This window comes from Ursus arctos, unplaced genomic scaffold (genome assembly GCF_023065955.2).
Source record: "Ursus arctos isolate Adak ecotype North America unplaced genomic scaffold, UrsArc2.0 scaffold_28, whole genome shotgun sequence".
Lineage (NCBI taxonomy): Eukaryota > Metazoa > Chordata > Mammalia > Carnivora > Ursidae > Ursus > Ursus arctos.
The window spans coordinates 10041359-10060644 of NW_026622963.1; the positions used below are offsets into that span (position 1 = coordinate 10041359).

The 19286-nt window shown below is 51.7% G+C and overlaps 2 protein-coding genes across 9 annotated transcripts; one reads left to right on the forward strand and one right to left on the reverse strand.

The window, feature by feature from the left end:
* The first annotated feature begins 1706 nt into the window (after positions 1-1706).
* On the forward strand, positions 1707-8845 carry MPI (mannose phosphate isomerase). 2 transcript variants are annotated; one of them, XM_026478534.4, is made up of 8 exons: positions 1707-1817; positions 2306-2433; positions 3315-3531; positions 4229-4370; positions 4714-4896; positions 6664-6837; positions 7628-7830; positions 8172-8845. In XM_026478534.4, exons 1-8 carry the CDS (start codon positions 1722-1724, stop codon positions 8388-8390), a joined length of 1362 nt encoding a protein of 453 aa, XP_026334319.2. In that variant the 5' UTR covers positions 1707-1721; the 3' UTR covers positions 8391-8845. The 2 variants fall into 2 exon arrangements, with proteins under 2 accessions (XP_026334319.2, XP_026334316.1); XM_026478531.4 differs by having other exon boundaries at positions 1722-1817; positions 3331-3531.
* Positions 6848-16026, reverse strand: FAM219B (family with sequence similarity 219 member B). 7 transcript variants are annotated; one of them, XM_048221702.2, is made up of 6 exons: positions 15506-16012; positions 15209-15296; positions 14406-14483; positions 13946-13994; positions 12333-12457; positions 6848-9050 (listed from the first exon to the last, which is right to left on the reverse strand). In XM_048221702.2, exons 1-6 carry the CDS (start codon positions 15717-15719, stop codon positions 9044-9046), a joined length of 561 nt encoding a protein of 186 aa, XP_048077659.1. In that variant the 5' UTR covers positions 15720-16012; the 3' UTR covers positions 6848-9043. The 7 variants fall into 7 exon arrangements, with proteins under 7 accessions (XP_048077659.1, XP_044247855.1, XP_057159664.1 ...); XM_044391920.3 differs by having other exon boundaries at positions 12333-12460; positions 15506-16003; XM_057303681.1 differs by lacking the exon at positions 6848-9050 and having other exon boundaries at positions 9911-12457; positions 13836-13994; positions 15506-16024.
* Between the last annotated feature and the right edge of the window lie 3260 nt (positions 16027-19286).

Here is a 19286-nt window from a genome sequence, read left to right on the forward strand (position 1 = left end):
AGGTTAGATCACCTCCTACCACAACGAATGCTTATGTTACCTTATAGTTTTGCTTCATAATAGTTATTGCAGATTGTAAGTATACACTTGTATTGATGGTTATTTGTTTATGTCTGTCTCTCTCACTAGGCTGTAAGCTCTACAAGGGCAGGAGTAGGGTCTGTTTTGCTCACTGTTGTATTTCTGGCACTAACATAGTACCAAGCACATGATGGACAATAAGTAAATATTTATTGTTTACCTCATCCACTTTTCTTACCTTCCTCTTTCCTTTCTAAATTCCAACTTCTCCCAGAAGTTTCATATGGCTGGGGGAGTGGGGATGAGGAAAAGGAGAGGTATTCAAAGGTAAGAGCTTTGTGAGATGTGCTGTTTGTAGGATTCTTGTATTTTCCATTTTATTATTCCTTAGTGTATGGTGAAGCTTCCTTTGAAGTGCAGGCTGATTTATCTGAGCCGGGGGACCCCAGGGGAGGTGGATGTCCACAGCCGGGCAGACCATTACAGAACAAACAGCACCCCTTATTTCCCCTGGGCATGTGAAGTAGAGACTGTGGGAATTGGGAAAGGGGGGAGGGAAGCAGAGTCAGGACTGTAGCCCCTCATTCCAGGTGCCTCAGCTGCCTGCCCTCCTCCTGGGTTGCTGACTGAGGTCTGGACGTCAGGGCCTATTTCTGGAGGATTTAGCAAGATTACCCCACAAACAAGGCCCAGCCTTCAGCATGCACAGTTCCAGGTGATTCTCCCTGACATCTGTGTGTGTGACATGTGAGCAGCTCAGCCTGGAGGAGCGACTGGGGTTTTGCGTCTGCAGTACTTCGGGCAGGGAGGATCAGAGGAGCACCGAGCACTGACTGCTTTCCTGCACCTCACACCATCCCATCTCACTCTCCCACACACCTGTCAGGCTGACGTTGTTATCTCCATTTTATAGAGGAAGAAACTGAAGCTGAGGTGGTTAAGGGCCTTGCATGTGACATTTGTCATCATCAAGCATCAGTGAGTCCCTACTTAGATCGCAGCAATTCTTTGCTACTGACTGAGCTACTCAGTAAAAGCTGAAGTTCTCGCAATGGCCCGCAAAGTTCTGCCCACCCCTTTCCTCTCTGATGACCTCAAGTGTACCCTGCCCCCACACACATGCTCACTCTGCTCCAGCCACATTGGCCTCTAGCCTATTTACTGCAGAATATGACCCGCACGTTCCCACGTTCCCATGTTCCCGCCGTAGAGTCTTTGCTCAAGCTATTTCTTCTGCCAGAACATTCCTCCTCACCTCCAAGTCTGTGCTCAAGCCTCCCCTCCTCAATAAGGCTTACCTTTAAATTTAAAATTCTGCAACTGCTAAAATTTAAAATTCTGCAAACTGCCTCCCACTCCCTCCCCTTACTTTTTGTGGTACTTATCTTTCAACATACTATATGATTTACTTATTATCCTTATTTGCCCATCTTTCCTTCACCAGAATGTAAGCCCTATAAAGGCAAAGGGATCTTTATCTTGTTCTCATTTGTATGGCCAGCCCGTGGCATTTTGCCAGTGCTCAGTAAATCTGTGTCCAATGAAGGAACGAACGAATGAATACTGAGACCCAGGATTGAGGGCGGGAAGTCTCTGGGCTGCTGGAGGCTCCTGGTGACGGCTGGAGGGTGGGAGAGGCGTTCAGAATCCGCACAAGGAGCACGGGCCTCCAAGGAGGCCCTCGAGGAACTACATTTCCCATGAAGCTCTGGGAGCAGAGGGACCGCGAGTTCTGCCGGGAAGGGCATACGTGCCAGAAGCCTGGTCCGGTACCGCGAGGATGGCGGTTCAGCAAGGTGGGCTGTCGGCTGGGGTGCAGAGGAGCGTGGGGGTGGGTCGCGTCGCGGGGACCCTTCCCGACCTGATATGCCAGGTGGGACCCAGGCTTGCGACTCCGCGGAAAGACGGGTGGGCTCTGGATAGAGGAGGGGGCACCTGCGATAGGGATTGAGCCGTTATTTCAGCCCTCGCAGGAGGGTCTTGAGGGGACGAGCCGCGCATGGGTCACTTCGAGACGGGGTGTCGCGTAATAGGTTCCTCCCGCTCCCTCCCCGTCCGTCCACGCAACTACCTACCTCACGTCTGCGGAGAAGCCTTACTGCCCACTTTACAGATGGGAACATCGAGGCCTGCGGAGAAGGGTCCTACAGACCCCTTATTTGACTTTGTCCCCCAGACAGAACCCTCAGCTCGTGACTAGTTTTCTCAGGACCGTAGGGTCAGGCCTCAGAAGTGGAGTGGAAGCTGACCCACTGTCTCTGTCCCCCTGCCCCCCTGCCCCCAGTATTCCCACTTTCCTGTGCGGTGCAGCACTATGCCTGGGGGAAGATGGGTTCCAACAGTGAAGTGGCTCGGCTGCTGGCCAGCAGTGACCCACAGGCCCGGATCTCAGAGGACAAGCCATATGCAGAGGTGAGACCGGGTTGTATTTCACTTTATATATCTTTCTAAAGATTTTACTTATTTAAAATGAGAGTGCAGAGCAAGAGAGAGCACAGGTTGGGAGGAGAGGCAGAGGGAAAGAAGCAGACTCCCCACTGAGTAGGGAGCCCAATATGGGGCTCCATCCCAGGCGAAGACAGAGGCTCAACCGGCTGAGCCACCCCGCTGCCCCTGTATTTCACTTTAACAGCAGATGAACTGAGGGATTCCTCCACTCAGAGGGCCTGGGGTAGGTCGTATGGATCAGCTGGGAGAGGGAGGCAGCAAAGAGGGAGGAGGTCCTCTTGGCTCTTCAGATTCCAGCAGGTGATGAATCCAAATGGTAGCACCGAAAGAAGAGAGGTTTTGTCATAAGAGGCTGGGATTTTCGGTACTGTCTTTCCCCCGAAGAACTCTCAGCACTTACTGAATTTTAATTCAACCCTGTTTGACAATTAAAACTTTTACTTTGACTAGCTTTTACATTTTAATAGCCTAATATATGTATTTTTCCTGCCCATTTAGGTGAGATAAAGCCAAAGCATAGCAAGGCCTACTTCTGAGATTGGACTAAGTGAATGTTAACCCTTCTCAGAGGCATTTGAGAGAGCTTTTTAGTGATCTCGACAGTGCAGGTGTCATTCTCATTGGACAGATGAGAAAATCGAGGACCGAGGGACCAGAAATAACTAGTCCAGGCCTCCACAGCTGGTTGGAGGCAGAGCCTGAACTGGGTCTCCGGACTACTGGTGTTCAGGGGTCTGCTGCCTTCCTGTATGTCTGTGATGGCATGAGCATTTATACCCAGGCCTGCGAGGCCCATCTCAGGATTCAGGTTGGTGGTGCCAGGTTCTTCCTCTTTCCCTCCCAAGTTTCCTGTTTCTCCAGTTGTGGATGGGGTCCCACCCCCGGGGAGATGCCAAGATCCTGGACAATCGCATCTCACAGAAGACCCTAGGCCAGTGGATCTCTGAGAACCAGGACTGCTTGGGCTCAAAGGTCAAGGACACCTTTAATGGCAAGCTGCCATTCCTCTTCAAAGTGCTCTCAGTTGAAACGGCCCTATCCATCCAGGCACACCCTAACAAGGTACAGGATCAGAGTGGGGTGCAGAGGTCAAGGTACAAAAGAACTCATGTCAAGGCCCTCCCTCTACTTTTACTGCTGTTTTTTTTTTTACCCCACCCACACCGCCCTCCAGCCCAAAGCTAAATCCAGGCCTGATGACTCCTAATTTAGCTCTGGAAGGCTAGACGCTGGTGACACATGCTGGCAGCTAAGTCTCAGCGGACAGCTGGCCAACCCGTGCCAAAGGAGCTTTTCCATGCTCTTTCTTGGGTTCCCCTCATCCAGCGAGGACTACTCATATCTGCTGTTTTCCACCCTGGCTCTCTGGGGGGAGAGCTGTTAGCTGTTGCCTCAGCTCCTAGGCATTTGTCTGTCCAAACTTCTCGTTTCTACAGGGAGAGTAAGACCCAGAGAAGACAGGGATGTAGCCAAAGTCACGTAGCTTATTCATGTCCGAGCCTGGCTTGGTGCCTGGGCTTCCTGATTCCCAGTCCAGGCCTCTTAAAGTCTCCCCCAGATTTGGCCCGTGTTCCTGCCCTGGGTTGGCTGGACCCTGAGTTTCTGCATTATGCCCTGACTGGGCCCATTGCCAAAAGTATGAAGCCACTGCTGTCTGGTGACGGGGGAGGGTAGAGAGCAAGGGCTGGGTGGGACTGGTGTCCTGCTAGGTGATGGCGGCACCTTGACCATCCCCCCTCTTCCCCTGGCCGTCCCACAGGAGCTGGCAGAGAAACTGCACCTCCAGGCTCCGCAGCACTACCCTGATGCCAACCATAAGCCAGAGATGGCCATTGCCCTCACCTCCTTCCAGGGTTTATGTGGTTTCCGGCCCGTTGAGGAAATTGTGACGTTTCTGACAAGTAAGGGTGGGCCGAATGCTGAGAACATGCATATTGGGCCTACAATGCATGGGCAGCCCCAGGCAGAGCTGGAACAGTGGCAGAGAATGGAGGCTCAGTGTCACAGGAACTGAGGGGCTGGTTGGCTGATGAGTTCTTGAAGCCACTGGGGCGGGCCTGTGAGTCCAGGATCAGGTGTGGCTGCTGAGGCTGGTGGCGAGTGGTCGGTTTTTACCTCAGAGTTTGCTTAGCATTGCCTGGCTCCTTGGTTAGGGATGGTATGGGCAGGCCTCCTCCGACTTCCCACTTGTTCGGGTTCCATCTTGCTCTTCCTGACACGCGCCCCGGCCCGGCCTTCCCGCAGAGGTGCCTGAGCTCCGGTTTCTCATTGGGGATAATGCAACAGCACAGCTGAAGGGAAGCACGAGCAGCGACTCCCAGGCGGCAGCCTCTGCGCTGCAGAGCTGTTTCTCCCACCTGATGAAGAGTGAGAAGAACGTGGTGGTGGAGCAGCTCAGCCTGCTGGTGAAGCGGATCTCCCAGCAAGGTGGGTGCTGTGGGCCTGGGGGCAGTGCCCCGTCCTGCCTTACCCCAGCACAGACACTAGTCCATGGGGCCAGGGTTCTCAACCCTTTGGCTCAAGTGGAACACCAAAATGGGCCTGAGATGACCGAGATGGTCTATTAGCAACTGAGCATTTCTTCCCGTCTTTGTGGAGCAGGGCCCTAGGTAGAGTGCTGCTTCCTAACTGGCTCTTTCTCTGGGGGTCTGGAGACAGATGGGCCTGGACAGCTATTAGGAGGTCCTCCACCTAGGCTTTCTGAGACTTCCCCGGCCCTACAGCTGCTCGCCATGGATGGATTTATACTTTGGGGCTGGAGAGCAAGAAAGGGACAAGGGGATCCTCATCTCCTTCTCTCGAAAGGCCTGAAGCCCAGAACTTTCAATCACTAGATCTTTCCTTTTTTTTTTTTTTTTTTTAATATGTATGCATTTCCTTAAATACCTGCTCTGTGCCCAACCTTGTGCTAACTAAGGAGAGTTCAGGAAATGACTGTGATGGGTGTGGTTGTGGCATCTGGGTTGGGAAGGCGGTACAAGTAGTGTAAAACAAGGCAGAATGGACTCCAGCTATGAGCTTATGTGGCGCACGTGGTGAGGCCCCAGCTCCTTCTCTAGGAGACCCCGGAGCTCTTCTGGTTCTCTCTCTACACATTTCCCCTGTTACTGCTGAGCCACAGAGAACTATTTTATCCAAGCATATCCTTTGTTTTCTTTGGGGTTGTTTTGTTTTGTTTAGTTTTTGGTGTTGTCTCTGCTCCCATGCCTCCCCTTTGGGCCTTCACTCTCAACAGAACAGATTACTCTTGCCAGGAGCTCCCAGAACCCCGTTCCTATGTGAGGTAGAAGCTTTCGCACCTGCGAGTCTATATCAGCACATGCAAACTTGTGAAAACCGGGGTTTTCTCCAGGCCAGGGACCTGTCTCTTCGAACTTTGTGTGCTCCCAGTGCTTAGGACCGAGCGGATATTCACATCTTTGTGTGAAGACTCAGAACCACCCTCCAATCCAGACCAGCTGGTTTCTTCACTTTGGCACTGACACATTCCGCTTTCACTTACTCATGTCCTCCCCCCTTCTCTGCACACTCAAATTTCAGCTCACCACCCTCCCCCCCATTTCCAAAGCCTTCCCCCAGTACTCTAGCCCAGGCTGAGGACACATTTTTGGTCCTGGGCATATCCTGCCTCTTGCTCTCTGGGGTGACCAACCATCTCAGTTTGCCTGGAACTTTGTGATTTTCTGAGACAGTACTTTCAGGGCTAAAAAAGAGAAGGGCCTGGGCTGTCTGGGACAGTTGGTCACCCCATATGGAACTCTTGGGTTATCCCCTAAATAGATGGAGCTCTACAGCAGTGGTTCTCAACCAGGGGACACTGGCAGTTGTCAGAGACATTTTTTGTTTCAAAACATGGGTTGGGGGTGCTGTCTTGTGGGTAGAGGTCAAAGATGCTGTTAGCCATCCTACGATGCACAGGACAGCCCCCACGACGGAGATTACCTGGCCCCAAACTTCAGCCCTTTCAGTGGCTGGAATGCTGGGCATATAGACAGAGTGGGGACAGTGGTGTCTGTATGGGCTGGAAGATCAAGGAAGGCTGGCCCCCAAACGGTGTGGATGTGGCTAGGAGAACACACCCACCCGTTTCTGGATTCCTGTAGGCAGGGCCTTCCCCAGGACTTGCTGGCCAAGGTGGGCTGTGAAGACTTCTGAGTGTTCCTAAGTGGCCTTGGGGTGCTCTGTGACCCTCAGCTGCTGCTGGAAACAACATGGAAGACATCTGTGGGGAGCTCTTACTACAGCTGCACCAGCAGTATCCAGGGGATATTGGATGCTTTGCCATCTACTTCCTGAACCTGCTTACCCTAAAGCCGGGAGAGGCCATGTTTCTGGAGGCTAATGTGCCCCATGCCTACCTGAAAGGAGGTGAGCCACATTTGTTTAAGATTTTATTTTTAAATAATCTTTGTACCCAATGTGGGGCTTGAACTCACAACCTCAAGATCAACAAGAGTCGCATGCTCCACTGTCGGAGGCAGCCAGGTGACCCAAGGTGAGCCACATTTTAGCAGCAAGCCCCATTACCAAGCCTTGCTTCCTCATCTAGATAAAAGGGGGAGGCGAAGGTCAAAGGTCCCGTCCAGCTCTGACCTCCCAGGGTTCCTGGGGTGGGCTGGGTAGTGGTCAGTAGGGATGAAGAATGCCAGCTTAGTCCTGGACACTGCTTGAATCTTCACACAGACCATGTGAGGTCAGGATACTCTCATGCTACCCTGTCTGCATGCGTGGGAACAATCTAAACCCAGGCAACATTGGCTCAAGACCTTTCTTCTCTCCCCTGCATCACACCACCTTTGCATGTCTGTCCTATCTATCCAGAAATTTTTGTGAGAAAATACATTGCCCCAGAAAGGGGTCACATTTTGACTGTTGGCCATTTATCCACTCATGGACAGGATTCTGTGGTAGAATAGAGTCTGGGGAGGGTTGGGGCTTCCCCAGGGGATAACATGATGCCCCCTGACAATAATGGGTGACCTACCACCTGTTTTTGGTATCTGATACCTTAGCCCATTCTCCTGGATTATGCGTTTCACACATTTTTGCCTAACTCTGCAGGGGGTTCATGGCCCTCAGGTTAGGAGGCCCGGCCCTGGTGAGCCAAACTCCAAGACATCCTTCATCAGGTTAGCACATGACAACTGTCTGTCCCCAGACTGTGTGGAGTGCATGGCGTGTTCAGACAACACCGTTCGTGCTGGCCTGACACCCAAGTTCATCGATGTGCCAACCCTGTGTGAAATGCTCAGCTATATTCCCAGCAAGGACAGGCTCTTTCTTCCAACACGGAGTCAGGAAGACCCCTACCTCTCTGTCTATGACCCCCCTGTGCCAGACTTCACGGTCATGAAGATGGAGGTGAGTGGGAGCAGGGGGGGCTATGGTGGGTGTCTTTTGTATGGCATGAAAAAGCCCGGCAAGGACCACTTGGAGTATACCTGGAGCTGCGTTCCCTTTCTTTTAAGCGCGCTTGGAGGTGGCAGTGGAGGGTGGGGGCGCACACACGACACAGCCACAGGGCCTACCCATTCCTCTTTGTACCAGGGACCAGACATGGGCCTCCATGCTGACAAGAGCCTGAGCAGTGGGGGAGAAGGTGGCCGAGCTCTCCCTCTCGCTGCCCGAGGTTATCCCCCCCACCCCCATGAGCTGACAGGCACAGAAAACGAGCTGCATCACCCTGTTGTCCTTCTGCCCAGGTCCCTGGCTCCATCACTGAATACAAGGTCTTGGCCGTGGACTCTGCCAGCATCCTACTGGTGGTCCAGGGGAGAGTGACAGCCAGCAGTCCTACAGCCCAGACGCCAATCCCCCTGCAGCGTGGTGGGGTGCTTTTCATTGGGGCCAATGAGAGTGTCTCACTGAAGCTCACCGTGCCCGAAGACCTACTGATGTTCCGTGCCTGCTGCCTGCTGTAGACGCCACAGCCTTCCTGGCTCTTCTCTGACAGTCACCCTAAATCCTGGCCAGCCTCTCTTCAGGCCCAGCTCCAGCCCCATCCCTGCTCTGGATGAGCGGGGGTAGAGTAGTGAGCTTGAAGGTAGTGACTCCGGAGCAAGCCTCAGACAAACCATCTTTCTCCTGGGAGAGGACTGTGGTGAGGACTAAGACCTGATACTCCTCTCGTATTCTCACTATACTTGAGCCAGGCTCTGTTCCAGCCAATAGCATTAGGCAGGCTGGTAAAAAATCTATGATTAGCTCAGCATCACTCCCAGCAAGAGGGGAGGTAATTAATTTCTAAGAACAGGGTTCTGGCCTTGGGACTGCCCATTTCCTCAGCTGCAAAGGCGGGGAGAGTAGGCCTGTGGACTAGTATTACTCATTGTCACCCTCTGGCTCTGTCAAAGCAATTAAAGATCACTTGCGTTGAGGCTGTGAGGTAGAGCAGTCAGCCTTCCGCGTTCCAGTCCTTGAAGTGGGCTCATCGAGCCCTTCCCGGATGTCCAGTGTTTGCTTTACTGCCTGCTTCCAGCAGCTCCCCGAGGTGGGTACGTATGGAGCCTTCTTACAGGAATGTGTGGGTGGGGCAGCCAGCTTCAGCTTTAGACGCGGAGCTTGCAGGCCAACCTCAGATCCTGCAGATGGGGAAGGAGAATCTCAGATAGGTAGTCGGTGCAGGATTCCTGAATGTTTTCAGTTGGCCTCAGGGCAGGGCTCAGCACTCAAAGGCCAGCAGGCTGGATCTGGCCACACCCATCATTTACAATCCGTCTAGCTGCTTTCAGGCTACAGTGGCAAAATGGAATAGATGCACAGACTGCATGGCCCGCATACCCCAAAGTGTTGACTGGCCCTTCACAGAGAAAGTCTGTCAGCCATTTCTTAGAATACGTTCAGTCGTACATACAGGGATTCGGGGACAGGACGATCCAATTCGTGTTGTGAAGAGAAACCTAGCTTTCTCTAACTGGCAGAAAGTATGGAGGACATCTACTCTCCTGTGCCTACCCTCCACAGGTGGGACACCTCTGCAGGAGGTGGCATCGCTGTCTGAGATCCCGTCACCCCAGACTAAGCGGAGCCCCAGGCCGTTCACTCCTTCCTGTGGAGTAAGGGTTTAGACTGGCACAAAAGGGTCTTTCTGGGCTGCTGCCCATACTACACCGCCTGCACAAGGGAAATCTAGGAAACCACTTCAAAAAAATTCTGGCCAATCTGTTCTGGAGGTTTTTGGCCTCCACATTTTCTTCAGCTAAAACGAAAGATGACCTGGCAAAAGAAAAGGTCTGCCAGAAGGTAGGCCGTCTGAGGAGAAGTGCTGTGCAAAGGCCTGCTCGCTCCAGTGACGCAGCCCGAAGATGATGCCCGCTGGGAATAGCAGGGAGAGGGAGGTCCTAGGAGGACTGGCCACAGCTGGGGCTGTTAGGCTCTTCATTTCAGAATTCAGAGGGCTGCGGTCTAGGGCTTGTTAAAATCCTATTGCAACAGAGACAGCTTAACTAGCATGATTGTATTTATTCTTAGAAACTTCCAGGGCTGTGGAAGCCTAAGCCAAGAGTTCTGTAGAGTACTCTGTAAACACCATACACTTACTCCCGTGTGAGGTTAACTGCGAATACACCCCCCCTCCCCAGGACACTGTCACCTGCAGAATACCTAGACTCTGAATTAAGGCAGTTTGGCTCTAGGCACCTTGGTGCCTTTACGGGTGACATTTAGCCTGGGACCTCTGGCCCCAAACAACAGATCATTTCTAACCTGACTAGCTGGCCTGTTCCTATAGCTTTCCCCACAAAGGTAATGCCTTCCACATGGAGTCAACCAGTTCTGGAACATCCTCTCCAGGAACAGATGCAGGCAAATACATGTTTACAGTAACAACCACCTGGAGGGCCTTGGGCTTGGGGTCCTGCTGCCACCTTCACCCACAGCTGCTGCTAAATGCTCAGGCTATTCTGTCCTAACCAATTCCCCCACACAAATGTGGCCCCACACTGGGCTTCCAGCTACCACCGCTGTCTCTTGACACGGCCCTGCATCTGTGCCCTCTCTGCATGTGCACTTCGGCACCTCTGTGGAAGCCAGGAAGGCCTGAGACAGTCTCGGTGGGTGGGCGAGGGCTCTGGGATGAAGATGCTCCCCCGTCTTCAAACACCTGCAGGTGCTTGGCATGTGAGGCACCTGTGTGGCACCGCAGAGACCCATCCCAAACCCGCCTGCGTCCCCGGTTCCCAGACCCCAACCTGAGGTGCCTACGGCCTCCGTCCCAACTCCCTCCTGCTGTGATGCTGCCAGATCATAAAATGTTAACCACGGCTCCCTGGATGCCATATATTCTTCTTGACTTTCTATGCTTCTACAGAAGCACCAAGATAGAGGCCAATCAAGCACTGACAGACCACCCTAGTCATCTGGCAAGGTCTTTCTAACTGACCTCCTCAGCCTTCCAATCACCTCATGCGGTAGAACAAGAGTCTGTGCCATCCCTCATTCCTCTAGGGGCCACAGGACATCAAATAAATCACCAGACTAGACACTTCCCATGTGGGACCCACACCCCAATCCTGACTACCATGAGCCTTAGGCTGGGAACCATGTCCACTCTCCTTCAGTCCTCACCACGGCTCTAGGTGGTCAAAAAAAAAAAAAAAAGGAACCACTGAACACAATTCTAGAGAGGACTGGTAGAGCAAGAGATACCATCTGGGGTGGGGGCGTGGTCACTGGGGAGATTATGTCTGTCTCAGCTGTGCTCACACTGAGGGCTGAGGCTGGGTTGCCCCAGAAGTTTACTGTAAAGCCCAATCCTCAGTATCTGCGGGGAGACCCATGCTGGAGTGAAGGGAAGCCCTCCGCAATGGCCGATTATCTCCTCAGGCAAGAGCCTTGGGAGCTGGCACGCGTCCCTGCCCATCCTGTGAGCCTCTGTCCGCGTCAAAGCCCACACAGCTGCACCCGTACACTTCTCACCCATTGCTCTTCTCAAGTTTCAAAAGCTAAATAGGAAGGCACCTGACCGCTCCCTGCAGCTCCCTCTGCTGGTAACCCAAACCTGCAGGCTTCTGGGCTCCAGGCCCTTCACCCAACCTTTACACTCAAAAGACTGGGTGTTGAACTAGCCAAGACCAAGGCAAAGAATGGTAACCAAGGAAGGACAAATAAATAAATATGTACATAGTGGAGCAATTTTTCTCTAACTAGGGATGAGCTGACCCAGCTGGGGATGCTCTGAGTCCAGGGATTCTGGAAGACTTGATCCTGCTGTGCCATCAAGCAGCGGGCTGTATTCCCTGCCAGAGCCAAACAGGTGCAAGGGGAAGAGGGCCAAAGGGCCTTGCTTTATGCTTTCCTGAGGGTCCCATCGTGGAGCCAGGAAGACGGAGCATTATGGAATTTCTTAAACTGGTTCCCAAATAGTTCAGCTATTTTTCAGAGACTCCCAGCTGCAAGCCATAAAGTGCTATTTTCTGCTTCCATACAACACCATCCAGCACAGCCTGGGCACAAAAGCTCGCTGTCTCTCCACCGAGCAAGACAAATACCAGTCAAGATATCTGAAAGATATCCTTAGCCAACTTTGTCACCACAAGAATCAGAATCCCTCTGTTCCTGCCCGTACTAAAGTGGTTTTTCCAAACTCTGCTCTAATAGCAGAGGAAAACCGCAGAATTCCACCTATCACCCTATGGCCCAGATGGGGGCCTCTGGCCTGAGAAGCACCAGGTAAGGCGTAACTGCAGGTCATTGACCTTCCCAGAGGGTCAGTGCCTCCAGTGATTCTGGGGCTGACTGCAGCCCAAACTGCACTCTGTGACCTAAGAAGGGCCAACACGGCTCTGCAGGTATGGTGAGCAGGGCCCATCTTAGGGGGTTATGTCTACTGGAGGGTACAGGAGGAAGAGTCCCCAAGACAGCACCAGCAGCAGGAGCACGTTGAAGAGGCCATAGGCTTGGGAGGAATGAGGTCCAAGTCCTCATCATCTGGAATCTCATCCAGGTGATACCCATCCTGGAGCAGCTGCCGGCTCACATCCTGGTTCACCTGCTAAGAGCAGAAGAGGAGAGAACTGTAAGCCAGGTGGCAAAGCAGAAATAACTACTGCCCAAAAGGCAGACCTACATTCCCTTACCGGGGCTTCCTGTCCACAGTCCACCCTCAGGCCAACTCCATGCATCACTGGACTACATGAGGAAGTAGGCCCACCCAGCAGTGAGGGGCCCCCAGCAACCTGAGCCAGTACTGTCCAGGCTGCAGTGTCACTAACTCCCGGGAAGCTGTTCTCACTAAAGAATCCTAAGGCATCTGATGTAAATATCAGATTCCAAATTGATTACTTTTGAAAGTCAATGGCCCGACCGTTCTGGAACAACTGGTCCCTGTGAAGGCAGTTGAAGAATATGGGACAATGATACCAGAACAATGGGGCAGAAGACGAGCTACGTAGGAACAGGGTGGGGAGCAGCTCTGTCTGCACTGCTGGTGAACACGTCAGCCTCACCAGCAGAGCCTGTTCCCTGCAAAGTGGAACCTGTCAGCCTCGCTTTACCAGTTCTGCTGAGCAGAAGGAACAGGAGGTTGGGAACAGTGCAGGACTTTCTCTGGCTCTTGGCTAATTTTTCTTTTCTTAGTTTTAACAATCTTAGGCACCTAGATATTCAAGGAGGATAAAATTTACAAACTGCTTCTATTCTCTTTGGCAGAAACTCGGGGGGTAGCCAAGGGTTTCCAGAACAAGGAAAAAATAACAGTGGCATATAGTCATGTCTCCAGCACTCTGCCTCTATCTAAGGAAGTAAGCTGCACATGCCAGAACTGTCCATCCCTGTGTCTTGTCTGGGACCATCACTCTGGAAATGTGTCCAAAAGGCCAGCTCACTGGCATCTCAGTCTGAGTCCCACTGATGGAACAACTGAAGGAACACAAGTTGTTTGGCCTGGAAGCAAGCAAGCCTGGTGGAGAATGGCCAGGGGAGGGACAGGAATGCTGATCTCGGATAAAAGGCAATCAAAGGAAGGGACACTAGAATACTGGGTGACACTGGAGGGCAGGCCTAGGACCACTGAGTCCATCCTGCAGGAGACATTTCAAATTAATAAGGAGACTTCTCTAAGAGCTACCTAAAGAAGGAATGTGAGTGTGTGAGTGTGTGTGTGTGTGTTGGAGGGAGGGCAGACAGCAAGGCTTCTTGGAGGGAGTGAGTACCCAGTTACAAGCAGCATTCAAGCAAGTAGAGGCTGGGAAACACTTAGGTGGGATTTTTCAAGAGGATTCCTTTTCTAAGTGGTCACCTGGGCTAGAAGACTTGTGAGGTCCTTTCAGCCCTAAGGGTCTATGGTCTCTTGAATTTTCAACAGCTTTCCTCAGACACCTATACTTCTGCTGGGGGAGTAGGGCAGAATAGAAGATTGGAGAACAGACCGGAAGTCTGGCATAGTGCCGTGCATACAGCAGGCACAAGACAAGCATTTGGCAGTGGCGGTGACGCTGCCTGCAGCCTGGCCCCGTGCAGAAAGGCGCTCTGGACTTGCCTCTGCAGAGGAATACCCGGAGGAGTATCTGGATTCCAGCTCCCCATCACTAGGAGAAGAGGAAAATGGTCAGTTCAGCGGGATGCCTGTGGAGCCCAGCTGCAAATGGCAAGGTGGAGAGCATGCAAGGGGGTCTGGAGGACTTGTGAAACAAAGACCATCACAAAACTCAAGCCCAGAATCTGCCACGAGTACCACTGGCTCTTCACATTGGCTCTAGCAGGGATGGGGTCACTCTCACCAACAGCGAAGATGTAACAGGGGAGGATGATTCCCCCACACAAGGCCAGTGCTCCAAATCGAAGAGCAGCATGGTCACCGAGTCCTCTAACCAAGCTATCCTGGGAAGGGGTAATGCCCCGAAGACGACAACTCTGCAACATGCATGAAGGGTTTTGGAAGAGATCTGCAGTTTTGCCCAAGTCACTCCCCAGGGGGTATTTTCAAGGAGAGCACTCACCTGTCAGAGTCAAGGGACACCAGGTTTTCATCTGGACTCTGACTAAGGGCAGTATAGCCCTTGTTAAACTTCACTGACCTGAGGGGAGATGGGGAAGAGACCAAGCATAGATGAAGCAACATTTCACAGGGAAAGCCAGAGTGCTTGCCCTTATGGAAAAAGAACTGACTGTAGTACTCCCGTCTTGCCTTCCGTCACACGGCCACCACTGCCTGCCCTGTAACTGGCTACAGCCACTGGGAATACGCGCACTTCCCCACACCACTCCCCCTACTGCTCCTGAGGAAAAGCACACCTACTCTTTTGAGAACCGGGAAAGCTCCACCACTTCACCTTTACTTCAACCAGAGAACAGAAAAACTGCCAGCCCTGGGGGAAATCTCTTCTTCACCTCTCTTGAGTTTGAACTCTTATGTATAAAAGGCGCTGGATAAGGTTCTATCCAGCCCTCAGTTTACCATTCTGTTGAAAAAGAAATTCAGCACTGGCTGTTCCCACACTGCTGCCTATCCTCACTCCTAGGGAACCCAGCCACTGTGCTGCTCCCTAGTTGGACACTCAGACAGTAAATGATCCTATGCACTGACCAAACTGTTATGCCAAAGCCCTTTCCTAGACATCACTACATCCTTAAAGGGAAAAAAAAGTCATTCCTCTTCCCACTTTAAAACAGTGAAAAAGACGAGTTAGCGTCAGGTGAATCTCTAGCTCGGTCTTAAAACGTGAGAACTCTGCCTCCCAGCCTGAGGACCAAGGCCTTTTCTGGAAATTGCTTGCACTGAGGAGGTGGCGCCTGCTGAGACCTTTTCGCTGAAGAGTCGGGGCGGTTCGGCGCGGCCCCCAGCATGCCTTTTCTCCGCAGAACAGCCTTGGCCAGGTCCCGGTGCTTCTCTGGAAGTCAAAGGGCCCGGGTCAGCGGGGTCTTCCCTACTCCGCCGTGTCTCCCAAACGCCAGGAACCCGCTCTCTCCGAACAGATTTTCGGGGACGGGAGCGGGCTAGAGCTGCCCCACCGGGGTCGCCCCAGCAGGGCTCCGGAGCCCGCCCGGGGGACCAGGTAGCCCGCCCAGGCAGAGACACCCCCCATCGGGCCGCACTCACGCAGCTTGGCCTGAATGGAAGGCGCGCGCGTCACCATGTACGGCCCCCTCTTCTCCACAACCGCCGGGGGCCGCTCCCCCAATCGGGGGACTCCACTGCCGCTTCTCCCGAAGGGCAACCCCTTAGTTGCCGCTGCGCAGTCCGGGGTCCCGCCGGGGCGGGGTCCCGGGGTAGACGTCCGTACCCCGGGCCCGCTGGGATCCGCGGTCGCCATGCCCTGGCCACGGCCCGCCGCGACGCAGAGCCCCGCCTCCTGGCTTTACGAGTCCTGGGCAGGGAGGGAGGCGGTGTCTTCCGAGAAAGATGGCGGCGCGCAGGCGCGGGCCATTTCCGCCCAAGCTTTCCGGCCCCGCCTGCTTTGGGGGTGGCACAATTGTTCCGCACTCCCGGGGTCTGGGTGCTTTCAGTTCCGGCTTTTGAGACACACTGCGCTACTAGTAGTCGGCCGGAACCTGGGCACGTCGAGGCCAATTCTGGCCCCAGTGGAAAAGAAAATATCGATATTTACGGAAGGCCACGGCTGTGCGCGCGCTGGGCGGAGCTCTTTACCCCCTGGCGCGCACGCGCTCTCCGCAGTGTTGCCGCGTGGGTCCTCGCTACATCCCGAGCTCCCAAAGGCGAGCCTGGAGAACCTGGGTTGAGCCGAAAAGAGCTGTGTGAGGAAAGGAGATATTAAGTTCCCTTCTCCAGAAAAGGAAACAGGTCGGAGAGAGAGGTTCAAGGCCTTTGAGGCGGTCGGACACTAGAGGCATTGCCTGGGCTGATCCATCTAACGTCAAACCCACGTTATTTCTAATACTACTTGGTGCCCGACCCTCTCTAGGCCTCAGTTTACGCATTTTAAAATGGAGCCAACATCACTACCCGTCGTACAGCGAAAAATAAGTGCAAAATAGGCTGTGGAAAGAAGGGTGAAAGTGCACTGAGTCTGTGTGTGGCGGGGCACGGAACTGTCATGGCTCTTGACTTCTCTGGACCCCAAGGGATGTGCTTGTGGCTGACTGAAGAGAAGTTCCAGATCCTTGTAGGAATTGCCAAATCTCATGAGGCCGCCACAGGCTAATTGATTGGCCTCCACCGGGTAGATAACAATATGCAGTCTTGAGTCCCCAGGGCCACCCAAACAGTTGAGCAGGACTATGCCTTAGGCAGGATAGGAAAAAAGAATTTAGGACTGGGGTTTTTGAAAAATCACACAAGAATGTTAACTATTTTGGTAGATTCCACCCTTTTTAAAAAAATATATTTATTTTATATAAAGAGAGAGCACGAGCAGCGACAGAGGGAGAGGGAGAGCGAACCCCAGGCAGACTCCCTGATGAGTGCAGAGTGAGAAGCGTGGCTGGGTCCCGTGGCTGGGTCCCACAACCCTGAGATCTTGACTGAATGGAAACCAAGAGTCCTTCGCTTAACGGACTGTGGCGCAAGGCGCCCAGACCCCTGTTTTAGACTTCCAGAAACAGCAATTTCATATAGCTCAACCTTTTTTTTTTTTTTTTTTTTTTTTTTTAATAGGCTCCATTCCTAGTGTGGGGCGCATCTAGGTGTTTGAACTCAAGACCCTGAGATCAAGACGGGAGCTGAGATAAAGACCTGAACTGAAATCCACCCCTTAATGGACTGAGCCCCCCAGGTGCCCCCATATGGCTCAACTTTATATTAAATTCTCATGACTTCCCGCCATAGCCAGTTATTCCTATCATGCAAATGAGGCTTAGACTTGGTCAAATTCACCAGTTAAGTGGGAAACCTGGGATTTGAACTCAGGTCCCCGTGGACACCAAAGACATGTTTTTCTCATGGCTATGCTGCCTATTAAACTGATGGGGACTTCACCAAGGGCCAAAGAAAACGGGGCCAAAACCCGCGTGATGTCACAAAATCTCCGGTAACTTGTAGCTCTCATTCATGCCCCTCCTAGATCTCCCATCATTAATGCTCAGTTCATTGCTATCTGATTGAACATGTTCTGCCACTTACTGGGCAGGTATTGAACCTCTTTATATCTCCATTTCTTTAGCAGAGAAATGGGGATAATAATAGTATCTATCGAACAGAACTGTGAGGTTAAATTTTAAAGCGCGCGGAATGGCACTTCGCATATAAGAGCTCAATATATGTAACCTTATGGGGGAACACGCAACTCTTGATCTCAGGGTTGTAAATTCAAACCCCTGAGTGGGTGCGGAGATTACTTAAAAATAAAATCTTACAAAAGAAAAAGTAACCTTAAAACACTTAACAGTGTTCTAGGAACTTAGTGTTTATTCTCACTCGGCTTTACACTCCCCAAGGGCAGACTGCCTTGTTTATTTTTTAACTCTTGTTTTGATCCCTTTCACCTATTTGCCACACCCTGGCAACAACCAATCTGTTGTCTGTATCTATGAGCTTGGTGTTTTTGTTTGTTTGTTGTTCTTATTTGAGAGAGAGAGAGAGAGAGAGAGAGCGAGAGAGAGCGCGAGAGCATGAGCTGGAGGAGGGGCAGAGGGCGAAGCCGACTCCCCACTGAGCAGGGAGCCTGATGCAGGGCTCCATCCCCGGACCTCAAGATCATGACCTGGGCCAAAGGCAGACCCTTAACCAACGGAGCCACCCGGGCACCCCAATTTTTTTTAAGTAATCTCTGCACCCAGTGTGGGGCTCAAACTTAGAACCCCGAGATCAAGAGTCACATGCTCTATGGGCTAAGCCATCCAGGTGCCCCTGTTTGTTTTTTAGATTCCACAGATAAGTATTTGTTTTTCTCTGTCCAACTTATTTCACTTAGCATAATACCCTCTCAGGCTCCATATATGTTCTTGTAAATGGCAAGATTTTATTCTTTTTATGACTGAATAGTATTCTATTATATATATATATCATATTTTATTTATCCATTCCTCCATCGATGGACACTTAGGTTGTTTCCGTATCTTGACTATTGTAAATAATGCTGCAGTGAACATGGGGGGTGGTGCATATATCATTTCAGATTAGTGTTTTCATTGTCTTTGGATAAATACCCAGAAGTGGAATTACTGGATCATACAGGAGTTCTATTTTTAATTTTTTGAGGAAAACTCTATATACTGTTTCTCATAGTGGCTGCACAGTTTGCATTCCCACTGACAGTACATGAGGTTTCTTTTCTCCACATCCTTGCCAACACTCATTATTTCTTGTCTTTTTGAGAAGAGCCATTCCAATAGGTGTAAGGTGGAATCTCACTATGGTTTTGATTTGCATTTCCCTGATTAGGGATTTTGAGTGCATTTTCATGTGCCTATTGGCCATCTGTATGCCTTCTTTGGGAAAATGTTTTTTAGGGTCCTCTGCCCTTTTTTTTTTTTTTTTTAATTAGAATGTGAATGGGGGGAGGGGCAAAGGGAGAGGGAGAGAGAGACTCTCAAGCAGGCCTCTAGCTCAACACAGAGCCCAATACAGGGCTCGATCCCATGACCCTGAGATAATGACCTGAGCTGAAATCAAGAGTTGGACATTTAATTGAATGAGCCACCCAGGCACCCCATCCTCTGCCCATTTTTAAATCAATTTTTTTTTCACTATTGAGTTGTATGAGTTCATATATTTTGGCTATTCACCCATTGTCAGATACATGATTTGCAAAGATTCCTCTCATTTAATAGGTTGCCTTTTCATTTTGTTGATGGTTTTCTTTGCTGTTCAGCTTTTTAAAAAAGATTTTTAAAAAAATTTTAGAGAGCACACATGCGTGCATGAGCAAGAGGAGGGGCAGAGGGAGAGGGAGAGAGAGAATGTCAAGCAGACACCCTGCTGG